The 20,882-nt window shown below is 39.2% G+C and overlaps 1 protein-coding gene across 1 annotated transcript in view; it reads right to left on the reverse strand.

Moving 5' to 3' along the window:
* THSD7B (thrombospondin type 1 domain containing 7B) overlaps positions 1–20,882 on the reverse strand; it is a 569,933-nt gene that overhangs the window by 514,948 nt on the left and 34,103 nt on the right. Inside the window, exon 3 of the mRNA XM_037734459.1 lies at positions 16,989–17,237. Within this exon, the coding sequence (XP_037590387.1) occupies positions 16,989–17,237 (249 nt within the window). The remainder of the gene's footprint in view (positions 1–16,988; positions 17,238–20,882) is intronic.

A 20,882-nucleotide genomic window follows, 5' to 3' on the forward strand; every position in this document is an offset into this window, starting at 1 on the left:
TATTTCAGACAGAATTTCCTTTTGTGGATTATTACAGCATTACTTAAGCCCACAGCATTAATATAACCTTGCAGCACCCATAAAAACACTTGAGAGACTCATTAAATTCTGGAACAATAAACAAAACCTAATAAACGTTCACATATCTGCTGTCTCATTTCATATTTAAAGAAAAATTTATCAGCTTTGTGATTGTTTAAAAGAAAAATGGGGAAAACCAGCCATAAAAGTAATCATATTGTCACAAAGATCCTGGCCTTACAAAAACTAGAGTAAAATTGAAATCAAGTAACAGATGTCAAAATAAGAAAGCAAATCTCCAAGAAATCTCATAGTGACAAATCCCTCACAATGAATGTCATCATTCTAAAAAGCCTGAAAGCTAAGAATCAGCTGAGAATCATTAGTCTTGTGAAAAGCCCATCATAGAAAAAGGATTTGGACAGTCCTCTGCGATTTGTTGTAACACGAGTTTTTCTCTCTCAGCCTCACTACTTAATTTTCACTTTTTCCCCCCAGGCTTATGAATTATTTACTCAGCCACTCCAAACAAGAATTTGGAGTGCAGAGTTCAGGTGCTTCGTATGCCAGGTGAATATAAACAACAATATATTTCTAATTCCTGGGCATGAGAAATGGGATAGCTCTTTTCCAGAGCCAGTGCTCCAAAACCCTTTCTTCTCACTGAGAGTCAGTCCCTGCCCTATTCTTCATGGTCACCTCACCAAAAGTCTTGGTTCTCAGATTTTCAGTTTCAGGGCACAGATAGATCTTTTATCGAGGGCAAAGTAAAATGGGACAGAAGAATGTTGGGGTGGATGATTACCACGGTCTCATTTCAAATCCCCTTCTTCCAAAGTTTCCCTAAAAGAAGAGCTTTCTGTCCATGAACAAAAGGGCCAGATACAGCCACTGATTCAGAGACTTCCATATAGTTAGCAAAGAAGACAGGCAAAAAGAGGGTAGTGTGGTACGGATGGCAAGTATGCTTTGGAGTCCAGTTGCCTTGGTTTGGATCAGAGCCTCACCACTTTGTGGTTAGTAACTTGGGTCCAATTTTGTTTTCCCACCTGTACAATGGAGATAATAACACCAATCATTGAGCCTGACACATAATAAATGTTCAACAAGTGTCCATTCCTTTCTTCTTATGGACGTTTACATTTCTACATGCACCTTTTGCCCATTGCTGATGTTGCGCACGTGTGCACACACACACACACACACACGTACATTAATATTTTATTTATGAGGATTTCATTAAGAGTCTCAATATTAGAGATCCGCAGTTGCCATGGTCTAAGTTCCAGCAACCACAGTTCAGCAAAGAGCATAAAAGAAACATAAAGTTTATAGTAATTTGTTTGCTTGTTTGAAAAAAAAAAATGGGCCATTCTGTATAAATTACTTTTTCAATTAATTTATCATGACCCTACAAGAATCAGCAATGGGGAAATTTTGAAAGTTATTATGAAGAAAAATGAAAAAAAGAGTTTAATGACTATACTTGTATATAAAGTAACAAAAACCTTGTTGGTGGTTCATTAACCAAAAACGCCCAACTTCCATTCATTGGTAAATAATAAATCCTTTAGAGAAGACATTTATCACTATTGTTATTTTTTTACCACCTCAGAGAAAATAACAACCTAGCAAGAAGGAGAGGAAAAACCACACCAATAAATGACTTCTATATTCCTTTTTTAAAAAATATGGGTCTTTTCATAGTTTTTGCTCAACCTTTTTTTCTTATTTTTTTCTATAGCCCTATCTACGTTTAGTCACAAATCACCCCGGCAGCCATGAAAACTGAACATCCTGAGCTGCTCCAACCAGAGAAAGTGTCACTAGGATCTGACAGAATAACAAATCAAAGGAGCCCACTCAGCTAAACGTAACTCCCTTTCTCCTTTAGAAGTTGTTATGGCAATAGTCCTCCAGCCTCCGGAAAACTCAGCTTTTTGATGCCTGGGACACTTTCTTTAATGGCTTAGCCCACGTCAAAGACCAGACCTTTTCAACCCCTTGTCTCCCAACGCTGATGCCTTTCAAAGCAGCCTCATTTGGCCCTTCTGGTTAAAAGGGATTGTGGGGAGTTGCAAAGGCCAGAGTTCTACCTCCTCCGAGTCAGCACTTCGAAATTGGCTGTGGAAATGCCTCAAGTAGAGTAAATGGCCATGGAATGAAAGAAGTGTCAGTTCCCATAGACCCTTACTAATGTGAGTATGTGTGAGTCTGCTTTTTTCGAAGTGTCTGGCTAAACAGAATAAACAAGGCATTAATTTGTTTGGACTACTAGGGTATCAGGGCTGATCCTCCAAGTAGTACAAATGACACTCAGTATTTTCTGCCTGCTTCCTCTATTCCAGGCACTGCCCTAATGAATTTAGGGGCATTACTTCATTTAATCCTCCCAACAAGCCTATAAAGAAAATATTATTTCCCCTTTTACAGATGAAAGAATTGGCATAAAGAGTAAGTAACTCTTTCAAGGTCAAGTGAGTGAACGCAGAGTTCAAAGCAAGGTTTGTCTGATTCTAAAGTATATCTTCATAATAAAATGACACTCTGGCAGATTAAAATGGTAAATGGCAAACCCATTTACTCAATCAGGTAGTCCAGAAAGCTCGATCAAGTAGTATAGAATGCAATTTCAGTAGACAATATGTAGCTACCTGTGTAGCCATTACAAGAACAAGTCAATGTTGATCTTGGTCTGAAGAAGTGTGTTCTGGACAGAAACAAAATATAATCTGCTGACCAATAATATTTCACGCTGCCAAAATAACTTTTCTTCCAATCGCAAATACAAGTATAGTCTGAGAATGTGTTATAACCCATCATTTTATAATTAGAGCACTGTGATCACCTAGGGATGAATTTTAGCACTTTCAGGAGATAGTCATGTCTCACTTGATGACAGAGATATATTATAAGAAATGTGTCATAGGGTAATTTCATCCTTTTGCAAACATCATAGAGTGCACTTACATAAACGTAGATGGTGTAGCTTACTACCTATATGGTATAGCCTATTGCTCCTAGGCTACAAACCTGTACAGCATGTCAATTTACTAAATATTGTGGGCAACTATAACACAAAGGCAAGTATTTGTGTATCTAAACATGTCTAAATGTAAACCAGGTACAATAAAAATAAACTATTATATTCTTATGGGACCATTGTATATGCAGTCAATGGCCCATCATTGACAGAAATGTTATGGAATACATGGCTGTAATTGCAAGTTAAAAGAGAAATACAACATAAGTAAAGGAATCTCTAATTGTGTAAATTCAAATTTCCACTATAAGGTGCAGAAGATGATTTTTTGAAGGAGGATATCTTTTCAAGGCCCGAAAATCAAATTCTGCACATTGCTTCCTGGTCCTTCTTAATGTTAGGTAAAACTGCCCTCCATTTATGTAAAAACAACGCTGATGTCCCTACTTTTAGTGAGCAAGCACACTGTCAGCCACTTTGAACCTCAAATTTCTGAGAAAGGGAATGCTAATAATTCAAATACTAGATTCACAGAAAGAATAACTCCTAGAAGAACATATTAGTTAAGATAAAGATACGTATGGTAGACTGAAGCTTGAAAAGTGCTAAAAAGCAGCTTGACTGGAAAAAGAAATAGGCCTGTCCAAACAGTAAGCAAATCACTTACTCATCCATGCATTCACTTTATCCCTTCTTTCGACAAGTAATTGTTAAGCCACAGCTAAGCACCGAGGACAACAGAGACATAGCAGTGAGAGAGAGAAAGCCCCTGATCTTGGGAAGATTACCTTCTGGTGGGATAGACGGACGTAAATGCATCAATATACGGCATGGCACCAGTTACTGGGTGGGGAGAGAGAGAGATGGATGAGGAGAGATATTTCTATGCCATGATGAGAGAAATCCTCAGAATCCTGAATAAAATGAGGGAGTGAGAATAAGGATAGATAGACAAGTGGTGTTCTAGGCAGAGAAAAGAGCAGCCTGTCCAAAGGAGGCAGAGTGCCCAGCACTTTCTAGAAACAGTATAAATCATTATGGTGAAGGCAGGTGCGGCAAGGAGAGAATAGCAGAGATAGGACCATAAAGTGTAGTCAAGAGCCACACTATGAAGAACCTTGTAGGCCAGAGCAGGGGTCCCTAACACCTGAGCCACAGATCAGTACTGGTCAGTGGCCTGTTAGGAACTAGGCCTCACAGCAGGAGGTGAGCAGCAGGTGGGCAAGTGAAGCTTCATCTGTTTTTACAGCTGCTCCCCATCACTCACACTGTCACCTGAGCTCCGCCTCCTATTTGATCAGCAGTAGCAATAGATTCTCACAGAAGTGTGAACTCTATTATGAACTGCACAAGAGAGGGATCTAGGCTATGTGCTCCTTATGAGAATCTAGTGCCTGATGAACCATTACTGTCTCCCATCACCTCCCCAAAATGGGACTGTTTAGTGGAAGGAAAATAAGCTCACGGCTTCCACTGATTCTACATTATGATAAGTCATGTAATTATTTCATTATGTTATAATTTGATAATAATAGAAATAATGTGCAAAATAAATAAATGTGATGCACTTGAATCATCCTGAAACCATCCCCCTGCCCCAGTCTGTGGAAAAAATATCTTCCATAAAACTGGTCCCTGGTATCAAAAAGCTTGGTGATCACTGAGCCAGAGGATAGCTTGTGAGTGTTATTCCAAATATGCTGGAAAAGCGTTGGACAATTTTGGGAAGAATGGTAACATGATGATGTGATTTAAATACTGGAGTAAGAATAGGCTGTGGGAGCCAGGGAGGTGGAAGAAATGATATATATTTGGAGGTCTTTGCCAGTCTAGGAGAAAGGATGGTGGCTTCTGCTGCTGCGGTCATAATGAATGTAGTGCAAAGAGATCAGATTCGGGATATATTCTGAAGGTGGGGACAACCTTCTAATGGATTAGACCTGGAATGAGAGAGAGAGGAGTGATGGATGATTCCAAATTTGTTTTTGATCCACGTATTAGCAGCAAATTTCCTGGTACTGAATTCTTAGGCAAGACAGCTCAGGGAAGAGAACAAAATCCCAAATATTAAAGAAACCATGTATTATAACTGTGAAATTTCATTTTTCTTCATTGACCTCCTAGCATCGGTCTTCTGAACTTTTTTCCCTATGTCTTATACTCATTGCCCAATTTCTCTGTATTTAGTCTATAATTTAAGTCTGTTCAGGAAATGGTTCACGAGTATATCTGCATGAGTAGAAACAGGTAAGGTTTAATATGTTATCATTCTCAAGAGGTAGATGCAGCTTAAAATGACAAATCAAAATTAATAAAAAAGAAAAAACAGTCTTCTGTAACTGGAAATACACGTCCTCATAAAGAGATACAGGACGTAGACTTTGGATTGGGAAACCTGAGTCTGGGCCTTTGAATTAAACAACTCAAGTAGCTAGCTTAAATTCCTGAGAGTGATGTTGTCCCACCTAAGGAATCCCAAAATTAAAATATTCTCTAAATTGAGGGAGGAAAAGGGGACAAAAGGAAGAAGGAATTTATTGCTGTGAAGCAATAGATAGGGGCATCCTAAATTAGCAAAACCAAAATTAGAAAAGTAGGCACATTTAAGTAACTATTCTTAAAATAGAATCAGCACCATCACAGCTTTACGGCTACCTCTGTCCTTTGAAATCTCAGCTTTATCACTTTCATAAAGGCTTGGAATTGCTTTAAAATGTCAGTTTCTTTTCTTATTCTTCTAAAGGCTTAGATTTAAAGCAGAACAACACAAAATAGAATTTTAAGTGATTTAATGATGACAGATTGAAAGAATAATTGCATTAGTTAATGGTCATGTTTTGACTGAGCACATATAGTTTTGCAAACATTCTTGGAATTGAAACCCTAGTGCAAGGTATTCAGATTAAATGCACGTGTATATTAAAAATCAGCGTACTGCAGCATGACTAATTTATGACAATGTCTGTTGTCCTTTTAAAGCCGTCAATGCATTTAGAAAAGAATTAACTTGTCATTTTTTGCTGAACAGAAGACCAAAATAAAGGGAACTGATCAAGCTTTATAGATTTTACGCTCTAGTAATTTTTTATTGGATAAGGTGGGACTATTGATTATGGAAAGCTACTCTAAAGCGCAAAGCTCTTTGCTCTTCAGCAGATGACTTTGCCGGCCAAACTCCACACATGTATTATTAATAGACTTCTATCACCATACACAGCACTTAGCAGTACATTAACTTTCTTACACTAACTGGGGAGCAAATCTTCGATCCAGGAGATCTTAAAGTGGCACAATGGAGACTCATGAAACAATACCTCAGTAATAGACAAACCTAATAAAAAGGCAAGAGTGTCCTATTGAAACAATTCCAGATTGTTTGAAAACCATTGTTTCTTTTCTAAAACAGATTATCTGGAGGCTCCAGGTCATGACTCTCTACTCCTTTTTTTTTTTTAATACTTTAAAGTTCTGGGATACATGTGCAGAACATGCAGGTTTGTTACATAGGTATATATGTGCCATGGTGGTTCTCTATTATAGGATTGCTTGTCAATTTTGCACATGGATTTTGTATCCTGAGATTTGCTGAAGTTGCTAATCAGCTTAAGGAGATTTTGGGCTGAGATAATGGGGTTTTCTAAATATACAATCATGTTATCTGCAAAGAGAGACAATTTGACTTCCTCTCTTCCTAGTTGAATATCCTTTATTTCTTTCTCTTGCCTGATTGCCCTGGCCAGAACTTCCAATACCATGTTAAATAAGAGTGATGAGAGAGGGCATCCTTGTCTTGTGCCAGTTTTCAAAGGGAGTGCTTCCAGCTTTTCCCATTCAGTACATCATTGGCTGTGGGTTTGTCACAAATAGCTCTTACGATTTTGAGATACATTTCATCAATACCTAGTTTATTGAGAGTTTTTAGCATGAAGTGGTGTTGAATTTTATCAAAGCCCTTTTCTGCATCTATCAAGATTATCATGTGGTTTTGTCATTGGTTCTGTTTATGTGAAGGATTATGTTTGTTGATTTTGTACATTGAACCAGCCTTGCATCCCAGGGATGAAGCTGACTTGATTGTGGTGAACAAACTTTTTGATGGCCAGCTGGATTCCATTTGCCATTATTTCATTGAGTATTTTCAGATCAATGTTCATCAGGGATATTGGACAGAAATATTCTTTTTTTGTTGTGTCTCTGCCAGGTTTTGTATCAGAACGTATATTCTGTTGATTCGGGGTGGAGAGTTCTGTAGATGTCTATTAGGTCTGCTTAGTCCAGAGCTGAGTTCAAGTCCTGAATATCCTTGCTAATTTTATGTCTCATTGATCTAATATTTTTAGTGGGTTGTTAAAGTCTCTCACTATTACTGCGTGGGAGTCTAATCTTTTTGTAGGTCTCTACGTACTTGCTTTATGAATCTTGCTGCTTTTGTTTTTGGTTGCACATATATTTAGGATAGTTAGCTCATTTTGTTGCATTGATCCCTTTACCATTATGTAATGCCCTTCTTTGTCCTTTTTGATCTTTGTTGGTTTAAAGCCTGTTTTACTAGAGACTAGGATTGCAACCCCTGCTTTTTTTTGCTTTCCATTTGCTTGATAAGTCTTCCTCCATCCCTCTATTGTGAGTCTACGTGTGTCTTTGCACATGAGATGAGTCTCCTGAATATAGCACACTGATGGGTCTTGACTCTTCATCCAATTTGCCAATCTGTGTCCTTTAATTGGGGCATTTAGCCCTTTTACATTTAAGGTTAATATTATTATGTACGAATTTGATCCTGTCATTATGATGCTAGCCGGTTATTTTGCCCATTAGTTGATGCAGTTTCTTCATAGTGTTGATGGTCTTTACCATTTGGTATGTTTTTGCAGTGGCTTTTACTGGTTTTTCCTTTCCATATTTAGTGCTTCCTTCAGGAGCTCTTGTAAGGTAGGCCTGGTGGTGACAAAATTTCTCAGCATTCGCTTGTCTGTAAAGGATTTTATTTCTCCTTCACTTATGAAGCTTAGTTTGGCTGGATATGAAATTCTGGATTGAAAATTCTTTTCTTTAAGAATGGTGAATATTGGCCCCCACTCTCTTCTGGCTTGCAGGGTTTCTGAAGAGAAACTCACTGTTAGTCTGATAGGCTTTCCTTTGTAGTAACCAGACCTTTCTCTCTGGCTGTCCTTAACATTTTTTCCTTCATTTCAACCTTGGTGAATCTGACAATTATGTATCTTGGGGTTGCTCTTCTCGAGGAATATCTTTGTGGTATTCTCTGTATTTTCCGAATTTGAATGTTGGGCTGTCTTGCTATGTTAGGAAAGTTCTTGATAATATCCTGAAGAGTGTTTTCCAACTTGGTTCATTCTCCCCGCTGCTTTCAGATACATCAATCAAACATAGGTTTGGTCTTTTCACATAGTTCCATATTTTTTGGAGGCTTTGTTTGTTCCTTTTTATTCTTTTTTCTCTAATCTTGTCTTAACACTTTATTTCATGAAGTTGATCTTCAATCTCTAACAGCCTTTCTTCTGCTTGATCAATTCACCTATTGATACTGGTATATGCTTCATAAAGTTCTTGTGCTGTATTTTTCAGCTCCATCAGGCTATATATATTCTTCTCTAAACTGGTTATTATAGTTAGCAATTTCTGTAACATTTTTTTAAGGTTCTTAGCTTCCTTCCATTGAGATAGAACATGTTCCTGTGGCTCAGAGGAGTTTGTTATTACCCACCTTCTGAAGCCTACTTCTGTCAATTTGTCAAACTCATTATCTGTCCAGTTTTGTTCCCTTCCCTTGCTGGCAAGGAACTGTGAACTGTTGGAGTAGAAGCAGCATTCTGGGTTTTGGAATTTTTAGCCTTTTTGTGCTCGTTTCTCCTCATCTTCATGGATTTATCTACCTTTGGTCTTTGATGTTGGTGACCTTCTGATGGGGTTGTTGTGTGGACTTTTTTTGTTGACGTTGATGATATTCCTGTCTGTTTGTTCATTTTCCTTCTAACAGTAAGGCCGCTCTGCTGCAGGTCTGCTGGAGTTTGCTGGAGATCCACCAGACCCTCTTTGCCTGTATCACCAGCGGAGGCTGCAGAACAGCAAAGATTGTTGCCTGTGCTTTCCTCTGGGAGCTTCGTCCAAGAGGGGCACTCACCAGATGCTGCTGGATCTCTCCTATATGAGGTGTCTATCGACCCCTGCTGGGAAATATCTCCAAGTCAGGAGGCATGGTGTTCAGGGACCCACTTGAGGAGGCAGTCTATCCCTTAGTAGAGCTTGAGCGCTGTGCTGGGAGGTAGGCTGCTCTCTTCAGAATCAGCAGGCAGGAATGTGTAAGTCTGCTGAAGCTGTGCCCATAGCTGTGCCTTCTCCCAGGTGCTCTGTCCCAGGGAGATGGGAGTTTTATTTATAAGCCCTTGGCTGGGGCTGCTGCCTTCCTTTCAGAGATGCCCTGCCCAAAGAGGAGAAATCTAGAGAGACATTCTGGCTATAGCAGTTTTGGTGGCTACAGGTGGACTCTGCCCAATTTGAACTTCCCAGCAGCTTGGTTTATACTGTGAGGGGAAAACTGCTTACTCAAGCCTCAGTTATGCCAGATGCCTCCCCTCCCACCAAACTCAAGTGTCCCAGGTTGACTTCAGACTGCTGTGCTGGCAGTGAGAATTTCAAGCCAGTGGATCTTATCCTGCTGGGCTCCATGGGGTTAGGATCCACTGAGCTAGACCACTTGGCTATCTAGCTTCAGCCCCCTTTCCAGGGGATTGAACAGTTTGGTCTTGCTGGCATTCCAGGTGGCACTGGGGTATAAAAACAACAACAACAACAAAACCAAAAACTCCTACAGCTAGCTTGGTGTCTGCCTGAACAGCCACCTGGTTTTGTGCTTGAAACCCAGGGCCCTGNAAAAACTCCTGCATCTAGCTCTGCTTCTAAATTGCTGGAGAAAAGCTGCTTAATTTAAATAGTTTTTGAAAAGCTTCCTTAGAGAATCTGTTAATTTATTTGACAATCCTTTATTAAATACCTACTATGTGAAGAGTGTTAGATGCTGTAACAGAAAATCAGTAGGAAGCCAGGCATGGTGGCTCACACCTGTAATCCCAGGGTGTTGGGAGGTCAAGGCAGGTGGATCACTTGAGGTCAGAAGTTTGAGATTAGCCTGGACAACATGACAAAACCTCATCCCCACCAAAAATACAATAATTAACCAGGTGTGGTGGCACATGCCTGTAATCCCAGCTAGTTGGGAGGCTGAGGTGGGATAATCACTTGAACCCAGGAGGTGGAGATTACAGTGAGCTGAGATCATGCCACTCCACTCCAGCCTGGGAGACAGAGTGAGACTCTATCTCAAAACAAACAAAAACAACAACAAGAAAATCAATGGGAGAAGATTTAGAAGATGTAACAGGTGATGTGAGTGCTAGAAAGAAAACTTTGACAAATTCAGACTATGATCTGATTCCTCACCTTTTTTGAAGTAACTCTTATAACCAACGACAACAGAGATTTTTTTTTTATATGGAAAGCTGGACACAGTATCAGCAGGATTGTAGGACTGTGGCAAGTTCCCTGGGTTCTTCCTTGTCCTGAGTAGATGTCCTTTTTTGACCTTGATGAGGCCAATTTCAGCTGTTCTTTATTTTAAAATACCTTTGAGTCTGTCACACTTACTATATAATAAATGTAAGCATGGAATAAAGTGTTGAGTGTATAATACTGTTCTGGAGCTACCCCACACTTTAGCCTTCATTCACCTATTCCTTCAATATTTAGTGAGCATTTACTATGAGCCAGGTACTTTTCTAGGTGCTACTCTTTCTAAGGAAAGGGAAAATAAAAACCAAAATAGTCCTATCCATACGTCTGAGATGATGGGTTGGAACATTACTAAACACTCCTATAGGACACAATTATCATGTTCTGGGCAGTCTATTAGGTTGCTGAAAAAGTAATTGCAGTTTTGCCATTACTTTCAGTGGCAAAAACTGCAACTACTTTTGCAGTAACCTAATAGTTTTGAAAGGGTATATCAAACAAGATTCTTAAGACAAATAATAAGTGAACACAGACTAGAAGTTTTCTGTTTTATGAATTCTCCAGTGATTAACATAGTGAAGGCCAAAGCAGGTTTTGAACAAACATCACTTCACAACACAGCACTCTGTTTCAATAGGCAAAGGAAGTAAATGACCAAGCCAAGTTTCATCTACCGTCATTTTTCTTGGTGCTATCCCTGGCTTCAATATTCATCTAAAAACCCATCAAATAATACCCAGAGTTTTCTCAAGGAAAAATGAATTAGGTCTAGAAAATCTAAAATTAGGTCCAGCGCCTCAAAAAGATGTTAGGGAAAACCAGACTGGTCTCAGGGGTTTGTTTCACAAGCAAATCAAAGTGGTGTGCAGGGTGCCCAGATAGATATCTCAGCATAAATTTGCACAGACTTCTTTTAAAGGATCTCTAGTTTACATATAATAAGGAAAAATTAATACATGCCAGAAACAAGCAGGATGAAATAAAAGAGTCCATGTATTCAGTGCCAGACCAGAGTATTGGAACGATATTTTACACTTTGGCTTTTCTGTGTAGTAATATTACACAAACTATGCAATACTCTCAGCTGTGCAGCTTCTGCCTTGAGATTTTCTTAAGAGTTTTACTTGGCATTGGTCACTGTCACCATTTAATAGTGTTGTCTTACATTCGATTTCATATGCTAAATGATCATTTAAGAGACAGAAGAGCCATTTTCATATAAAAACTGTTCCCTCCCCGTGGGGTGGTAGGAGTTGCTGGTAGGTCATCTGAGGTGTCGCTTCTAAGAAAGATGTTTGCAGCTGATTTTTTTTTTCCCCAATATTCTTGTGTGTTACAGTGTCTTTCACCAGAATGGGGCTCTCTGTTAAAGCACAAGAGATCTTGAATCATAGCTGCTCTAGAATCAGGTTGTGTCTCAGCTCTCTGATCTGAAGCATTTACACTATTACAGCTCTATGTTCTTTGTCTTTCTTTACCCCATGTACTAAATGGTGCTGCCTCATCCTGCAGTGTTAGAATGCGTTTTGCCTTCACCTTAGTTGAGGTCTATGATATAATATTTTAAATGTTAGGACACAGCAAAGTGCGCAAGTGCCAAGGTATCTTAAACGATTCCTCCCTCATCATGTTTGGGGGACATAGAATAATATGACACCTAAGATCATGATGCCCAATAACAGGGGACAGCCACACACCAAAAGCCGAGGTAGCAACCGACGAGCACATTTATCCTCTCTCTCTCGTCCATTCCCCACTCATAGTATACACTGCAAGTGTTTAATGACATGCTGGAGGTTGGGGAGGTCCATAAAATTACAAATACACTGGAGAAAGAGGTTTCCTGGGGTCTATGTTAGTCAAAAACTACAACTTTGCATTTTTTTTTTTTTTTTTTGAGATGGAGTTTTACTTTGTTGCCCAGGCTGGAGTACAATGGCGTGATCTCAGCTCACTGCAACCTCTGCCTCCCGGGTTCAAGCGATTCTCCTGCCTCAGCCTCCTGAGTAGCTGGAATTACAGGCACCTGCCAACATGTCCAGCAAGTGTTTTTGTATTTTTCGTAGAGACGGGGTTTCACCATGTTGGTCAAGCTGGTCTTGAACTCATGACCTCAGGTGATCCATCTGCCTTAGCCTCCCAAAGTGCTGGGATTACAGGCGTGAGCCACCATGCCCAGCCAAAAACTACAACTTTGAAACAAACTTAAGGCTATACAATGCTAACCTTCATGTAGTTCTAAAATTTCGCAAGATAGCATAACATGAACTGGTCTCTGTCTCCTTTCAAGTTAAATTAGTTGCTCCAAAGCAACTACTTGATAGTGTGATGGCCCCAGGGACTACTTCTTTAAAATCTCCTCTTAGTTACAATTCCCTTCATGGAGTCATGCCTTAGGGATGGCCACTCATAGTGTTTAGTATGAAATGCTGGACAGTGGAGCCGGGCTAGTGAGGCTCCACTATCTACAGTGGTATACCACTTCTACCTATACCTTGTTCTTGAAATATTTTTCCCCTAATTTCCTGAGTGGATAATTTATTTCCTTCCTTTGATTTTCCCACCCCCTCAAATCCTGCTTATTTGAATGATGCTTCTCTAGGGACACTGTTTAATTTCATCACCTATGCCGACCCCTCATTGCAGCATTCCAAGCCTCTAGCTTTACCTTACTTTAATGTTTTACTGTTTCCATAGCTCTTCCACCAAGTGTACAGTTTACTTTATATTGTTTATTTGGTGTATTTTTACTAAAATTTAGGTTCCGGTGGGTGAGGGAAGTTTGTCTGTTGTGTGCTCTGAGGTATCTCAAATGCTTAACATAGTGCTTGGCATATAGCAAAGGCTTAATTTGTATTTGTTGAATTAATAAATACATCCCCCGTAGCAAAGATAGTGGAAGGGTAAAAGTCAAACAGTATTCTAAAATAATTTTTAAAACACTATTAAGAATCACAAAAGCATGCATTTACCACCTGGGGAGAAAAAAAGGTGATTAACTTGCTTGATGCATATGAATTGCTTATGAGTTCTGGGAAAGGAAACATGAGAATTTCTGTTTCCTAATAGATTTTCATTTTCCTTTCCCTTGTTAACAATGAATTTTAATTACTGATATAAAACCAGAAACAAAAGTTAGTACACAGCCTTTATGCCTTCTTGTGGTAGAGGCCACAGCCCAGATTTCAGACAAATAAGAATGTCAGCTTATGTTTAGTTGCTGTTGCTTATTTTCCTTCCAACAACCAAGTAGAATCATTAGTTACAAAATTCTCCCTATGGAACACTGGTTGGTTGGTATTTCACTTAATTCTCCAATACTCCTATTTCCTACAGCTTCACCGTTTTAAAAGTGTGTGTGTGCGTGTGTGCGTGTGTGTGTGTGTGTGTGTGCGTGTGTGTGTGTGTGTGTGTGCGTGTGTGAAACTCAGCAACATTTTCAAACGGTAGAACTAGTAGGCCAGTCTCATTACCAGCGAAGTTTGTCAGCCTCTATTTTCAGACACTAAGGTTCTACCAAATGAAGATCAATACAGAAACTCATCTTGGGTACATCCTGAATTACTACTTTCCACATTATCTTGTTGAAAAAAATAATATGGTATCCACAAATGCATGTATATTAGTAGGTATACCCTTATCTTAGCGTATGTCTTCACTGTGCCTATCATGACAGTCAGTATGATATAATGGAAAGAATACTGGCTTCAGAGTTGAGTGAATTTGCGCTTGAATCTTAATGCCAACTTACATCTCCTTTCACTTTCAAAAATGTTCCATTTGGGTGATAAGCTCTATGTCACTCTAAATATTATTTATATGTACCTAGTTAATTTATAACTCTGCTCTAATTATTGGCCAACAGTAGTTACTTTATAAACGGTAGGCACTGCTTAACAAATATAGATGTAGTTCAGCATTCTGAGCATCACCAGCAAGGTCCCATTCTGACTCTAATAGAACTGTAATAGTTATTAACAAAGAAAATGAAAAGTTGACTATAAATCAGAGAATCTTTGAAACTATCAGGAAGAGAACATTAGCTATCCCACGAAAAGAATGAAGGATAGAGGCATGAATGTCAAGGTCATCATTAAGCCCGAATTTTATTCCTGCCTGCATACCATTGAGAAGTCTTCTGAAGTAAACCTCCAAAGGGAAATAAGAATTCCAAATTATCTAGAAGAAATATGTTTCTACCCCATGAAATTATTATTGTATACTAAGGAAAAGAGATACTATCTTTCTAAAGGAAACAAACACACCTGCAAATAGCAATAATAGTGATCATCCTTCTTGCAGTGCCTCCTATGTGCTAAGGGCCTGGCATTTCACATGCCTGGTCTTCAGCCTTTCAAGCCTGCCACACAGGCAGTATTATCAGACACATTCTACTGAAAAGAGAAAGGTTTTGGAAAAGCTGTACATCTTGTCCAAGATCACACTGCTAGTAAGCAATAGAGATACAATTTTAAACTACGTATTTCAATGTTCAAAAGGACAGAGATCTCAGAGTTACGCCATTTTCAAGCTTCTGTTTTACTCCAAAATTAGTGTTTTGAAAGACTCAACACAACACAATGAGGAAAGGTTCTGTGAGGCTGAGAGTTCATGGTAAAGAGGCATATACTGCATCTACATCTTCTGCATTTGAGGTAAGGAATGATACAAATCTAAGGGGTCATTTAAGTGAAAAATGAACAATAAGTATATAAAGAACTGCATTCAATTAACACTGGTTCCAACTGGGAAGTGGGGATGTGAGTGGCTAAGAGTTCTGACAACAAAAACCTGCCTTTCTGATGCACACCTCATGTCAGGTTTCAGGAAGAGCCAGGCTGCAGCCCACCACTAGCACCTGTTGGGTTGGTAACCCATGCCTTACACACATCACCAAATGACTAATTCATATCAAAAAAACCTCTATTTTTTCTATTTTAATTTTTTTCCGAGGAAATGATTCTCTAGACATAGAAGTTACAATAAACTATTAGAAAAATGCCTATCTTAAATAGCTACAGATTTAGCAAATACAGTTCAGAGCAGCTGTTCAGCAGGCAATACCACAAATCCATCCCTAACAGACTTCTGTCTGTTATCAAACTGGGCCCACTATGAGCCAACAACCTAAAGGAAAACACGCTGCAGGCCTTTACCCAGGTCTATAGAGCCACACAAAATATAACCAATATCAAGATGTTAAAATGTAGGCCAGGCACGGCATGGTGGCTCATGCCTGCAATCCCAGCACTTTGAGAAGCTGAGATGGGAGTATCGCCCAAGCCCAGGAGTTTGAGACCAGCCTGGGCAACATAGTGAAACATCATCTCTATATCATATATATATATATATATATATATACTTTCATTACTGTTAACATTCCTACATATATGTGTGTGTATGTGTGTGTATATGAATATGTATACATTTTATATATATATATATATATATATATATATAAGGTTCTGCCTATAGACCTAGCTACTCAAGAGGCTGAGGTGAGAGGATTGCTTGTGCCCAGGAGGTGGAGGCTGAAGTGAGCCATAATTATGCCACTGCACTCCACCCTAGGCAACAGGGTGAGATTTTTATTTCAAAAAAAAAAAAAAACTGATCAATGGCTCACAGGGGGCCCAGTTTGATAACAGACAGAAGTCTGTTAGCGATGGATTTGTGGTATTTCCTGTTGAACAGCTGCCCTGAACTATATCTGTTAAATCTGTAGCTATTCAAGATAGGCATTTTTCTTTTAGTTTCTTGAACTTCTATGACTAGAGGATCATTTTCCCAGCAAAAAATAAAATGAGGAAAAAATAGTTCTTTGTATGAATAAGTCATCTGGTGATGTGTGAAGGGTATGGGTTACCAACCAAACATATATTCATTTACCATTAGTATATGACAAACTCTTTCTCAAATATTCTGTGGCTCCCTAGGGACTCTGGAATTGAAGAATGCCACATAGCGGCATAAGATTTGAAAACGGAACTAAGTTAGAATCAGGGTACTATCACCCATTACTTACATACCTTTAGAAATTATTTAATCTCTCTGAACATTAGTAGCTTTATTTGCAAAACAGAGATGTCATGAATGGCCTCCTAGGTTGCTATGAGAATTAAGTGTGTTGTATCAGGTAGTAATAACTACTGAGCATTTACTATGTGTCAAACGCAGGATGAAGTAAGTACTGCTGGTACACTAAGGCACTCTAACTAAATAACCTGATGAAATTCACATAATTAGAAAGTCACAGAAACAGGACTTCAGCCCAGGGAGTCAGCACCATAGCCCATGATCTTAACAACCCACTCTGCTATACTACCAACCATGGAACTTGTATACTGAGTGAAAGCTTAGTAAATATGAGTCACAGCTACTTTCATTACTGTTAACATTCCTATAACATTAAATGAGGTTATATATTAAAACATTTACACTAAAGAAAGCATAATACCTGGGACATTGCTGCAGAAGTTCTCCTTCAACAATGCAGGCCTCTTTCTCAAGAAGTTCAGGGCACTCCTTTCCACCTCCAATAGCAATGTGCTTCACGTTCCGGCTCCTGCTCCTAAATCCTGGCAAGAGACTCCCTGAACGGCAGGTCTTGGAGCAGGGGGTCCAGGAGGACCACTCAGAGGTTTCACAGTCTTGGGGCATGATGCAGGACTGAACAGTCGATGGGAAGGACTCTCGCATGCAAAGCCTGAAAAAAACAGAAGTAGAAAACAAGAGGCCATATATTAATGGATGCAACTAATATTATAAAGTGCCTACTCTGAGAAAAAAAAAAAAAACTCTGAAATTTAGTTTAAGCATTTAATAGAAAGATTTATAAAAAATTTTAGAGACATCATGAAAAAATATTGAAGAACATAACATTTGAAGAATATTTCTTCTGAAACAGTGAAGCTGCGTAACTATAGCAAGACACACATGTAAGATGGGTCCACCTTTATCAGTATTATCAGAATAATGAGTCCTTCTAGACTGCTTTTTTTTCCCCCGAGACAGAATCTTGCTCTGTCGCCCAGGCTGGAGTGCAGTGATACAACCTCCGCCTCCCCGGTTCAAGTGATTCTCTTGCCTCAGCCTCCCAAGTAGCTGAGACTACAGGAACATGCCCAGCTAATTTCTGTATTTTTAGTATGATGAGGTTTTACCATGTTGGCCAAGCTGGTCTCAAACTCCTGACCTCAAATGATCTACCCACCTTGGTCTCCCAAAGTGCTGGGATTACAGGTGTGAGCCACTGCACCCAGCTCTTCTAGGCTGCTTTCACCCATGATGTTAGCCTACTATTACCACGGATTGACTGGTTTTCAGGTGTCATAACTGTGCTGCACTTCACAGATAACTTTCTCACAACAAGCTCATGAGTTTACATTTTATTATACCCACTTTGTAGATAGATAATAAATTTAGGCTCAGAAAGGCTAAATAATTTGTACAGTATCAAAAAAGGCAAATGTAAACTTTAGAATATTCATCTATCCATTTGTAAATGTGGGGATTTTTTAAATGTGCCTGTTACGTTTCCCGTTTCCCCACATTGTTAGGCTTTGAGCATCTAGTTCCTGATCTGCAAAATGTGTGTGTGATCTAGTACCAACAGTCTAATTAGGAAACAGGTAAATAAATAAAAAGATAAGAGAATGTGATAATGTGACCAGCTCAACATAAAAGCATTTGTAATGATGAGGAGAAACACTGATGAGGCAGTGACGAACCCCAGGTAAGGCAGAAGGGTGCTCAAAGAGGACACGTGAGCTACATTTTTAAAAGATTAATGGGAGCTTCTCAGGCACAGAGGAAACGGTCTTCTAAGTCAACACAATAGCCTATTCAAAGGCTTGAAATTACACCTTGTGGAGACAGGAACCAGTGGTATATTGGAGCTAACTCTACTGGCTCACAAGAACCAACTGCTAAATTTTCAGGAATTAGCAAGCCAATTGACTCCCTGTAAGCTTTAAACTGGCCAAGGTCAAGTACTTACACTACAGAAATTGGCAAATGCTACAAATCAAGCCCCTTCTCCCAGACCTCTAAGAACTGATTGTTAAACATTTGTAAGCACATCACTGGGGAAACCATTTGTTCTGCTGAAGCATAAAGTGCAAGGAGGATCGTGGATAGATACAAGGTATGAAGGTTCTTCAAAACGTGGTCTGGAAGGGCTTCCTGTCATGAGCTAAGAAATTTGGCTAATTAGGCATTAAATGATTTCAAGTGGAGGGAAATCGGATTCATACTGGAATATTTCAAATAATAATTGACATTCTGTTCCTTTTGTCCCTTGTTATTAGTTCTTTTATTCAGTCAAAGGCAACTAATACTTTGGGAGGAAAAAGATAATATTCTAAGAATGTAAACTAAAGAAAGGGTCAATGTTCAAATATTGACAGATTTTGGTAATGGTTTCTCCGAATGTAGTTTTAAAAAATGGGGGCCGGGGGGGGGGCAGGAAACATGGTGGCTCACTCCTGTAATCCCAGCACTTTGAGAAGCCAAAGCAGGCAGGTCACCTGAGGTATGGAGTTCAAGATCAACCTGGCCAACATGATGAAACCTCAACTCTACTGAAAATACAAAAAATAGACAGGCATGGTGGTGTGTGCCTGTAGTCCTAGCTACTTGGGAGCCTGAGGCAGGAGAATTGCTTGAGCCTGGGAGAAGGAGGCTACAGTGAGCCGACATTGCACCACTGCATTCCAGACTGGGTGACAGGTAAGATTCTGTCTCACAAAAAAAAGATAGAAGTCTTAAATTGTTTGATTTCTAACTTGGGAAAACACGTAAATGGGGGAGTAACCACTTATAGAAGACAGTGTGTGGAGGGGAGTAAAACATGCTCATATTTGGCCATATTGATGAGCAAATTATAGTGAGATATCCATATTTATACCCCCCCATTAAGCTATTGAGAGTTATTGTGGTGTTCATAGTGGAAAAGGTAAATTTTCCTATGGTCCAATATTTTATTTTTTTTATATATAATTTATTTTATTAATTTTTTTAGACAGGGTATCACCCTGTCACCCAGGCTGGGTGCAATAGTGCAATCAGGGCTCATTGCAGCCTTGACCTCCCTAGGCTCAGGTGATCCTCCCACCTCAGTCTCCTGAGTAACACCACAACTGGCTAATTTTTGTATATTTTGTAGAGTCATGTTACCCAGACTGGTCTTGATCTCCTGGGTTCAAGAAATCCATGTAACTTGGTCTCCCAAAGTGACAGGATTGCAGGTGTGAGCCACCTAGCCCAGACTCAATATTATATTTTTTAAAAATCTATTTATGTCATATTAGTCCTTTCAAAATGAAAAGAGCAGTGTATCATTGTTATTGTTCAATTCAGTGTGACAATTTTGGGGCCTGAGATCAAAATCTACTAGGAAGAAACTCTCCTAAAAATGTCTCACCTAATACGGAAAGTAACGTCACTGTTGCCAAGCAAAGTGGAGGCTGGGAGAGGGGACCACCTCTTTCTATTATGACACAACAGAAAGCTGTCAGTCAACAAGAAGTTTCCAGGTTTTGACTTTTCAAAAATTGTTATGCGCTGAGTTTCATTGCTCTAAAATTAATACGTTGAAGTCATAACCCTTGGAACCTCAGATTGCAAACTTATTTAGAGATAGGGTGATTAAAAAGATAAAATAGAGCATAGGGTAGGCCTCAATCCAATATGACTGGTGTCCTTATAAGAGATTAGCACACAGGCACATACACAGGAAAGACCATGTGAAGACATAGTAGGAGGGCAGCCATCCACAAGCCAAGAGAGGCTTCAGAAAAAATCAATGCTGCCCCTAGCTTGATCTTGCCCCGGCTTTCACTCTCTGTTGCTCATCCTACCCACACTGACTTTTCCTCCTGGACCAGCAAAGCAGATAATAAGTCACCAATAGTAAGAACATGTGTAGGGAGTTATAGGAATTAATTGAGGCTTTTGTATTTTTGAAAAGGGCTCCTCATTCTTGTTTTCTTTCCAAAAAACAGCATGTCCTATTAATTACATATGTACATATTTGTAATGTTATTTTCAATATCACACTACTTGGTTAAAACAACAATAATAATAAAAGGTATCACGTTGGACTCTGGTCTAATTTAATCAGTAAGATCCTCTTTTCTGGAACAGTAAAAGGAACATTAGATGATGAATCCGAAATATCTGGGTCCTGCACTTTGCTTCACCAAATATTATTGTGACCTTAATCTCTTGGCTGCCAAGTTTCATTATCAGCAGAGAAAAACAATAATAAAATGTGATTTACTCACCCCTTAGATTTGTAGTAACCTTTAGTGTAACTGGAATCACCTTACAAACTAAAATCCACAACAAA

This window comes from Cebus imitator, unplaced genomic scaffold (assembly GCF_001604975.1).
Source record: "Cebus imitator isolate Cc_AM_T3 unplaced genomic scaffold, Cebus_imitator-1.0 Scaffold620, whole genome shotgun sequence".
Lineage (NCBI taxonomy): Eukaryota > Metazoa > Chordata > Mammalia > Primates > Cebidae > Cebus > Cebus imitator.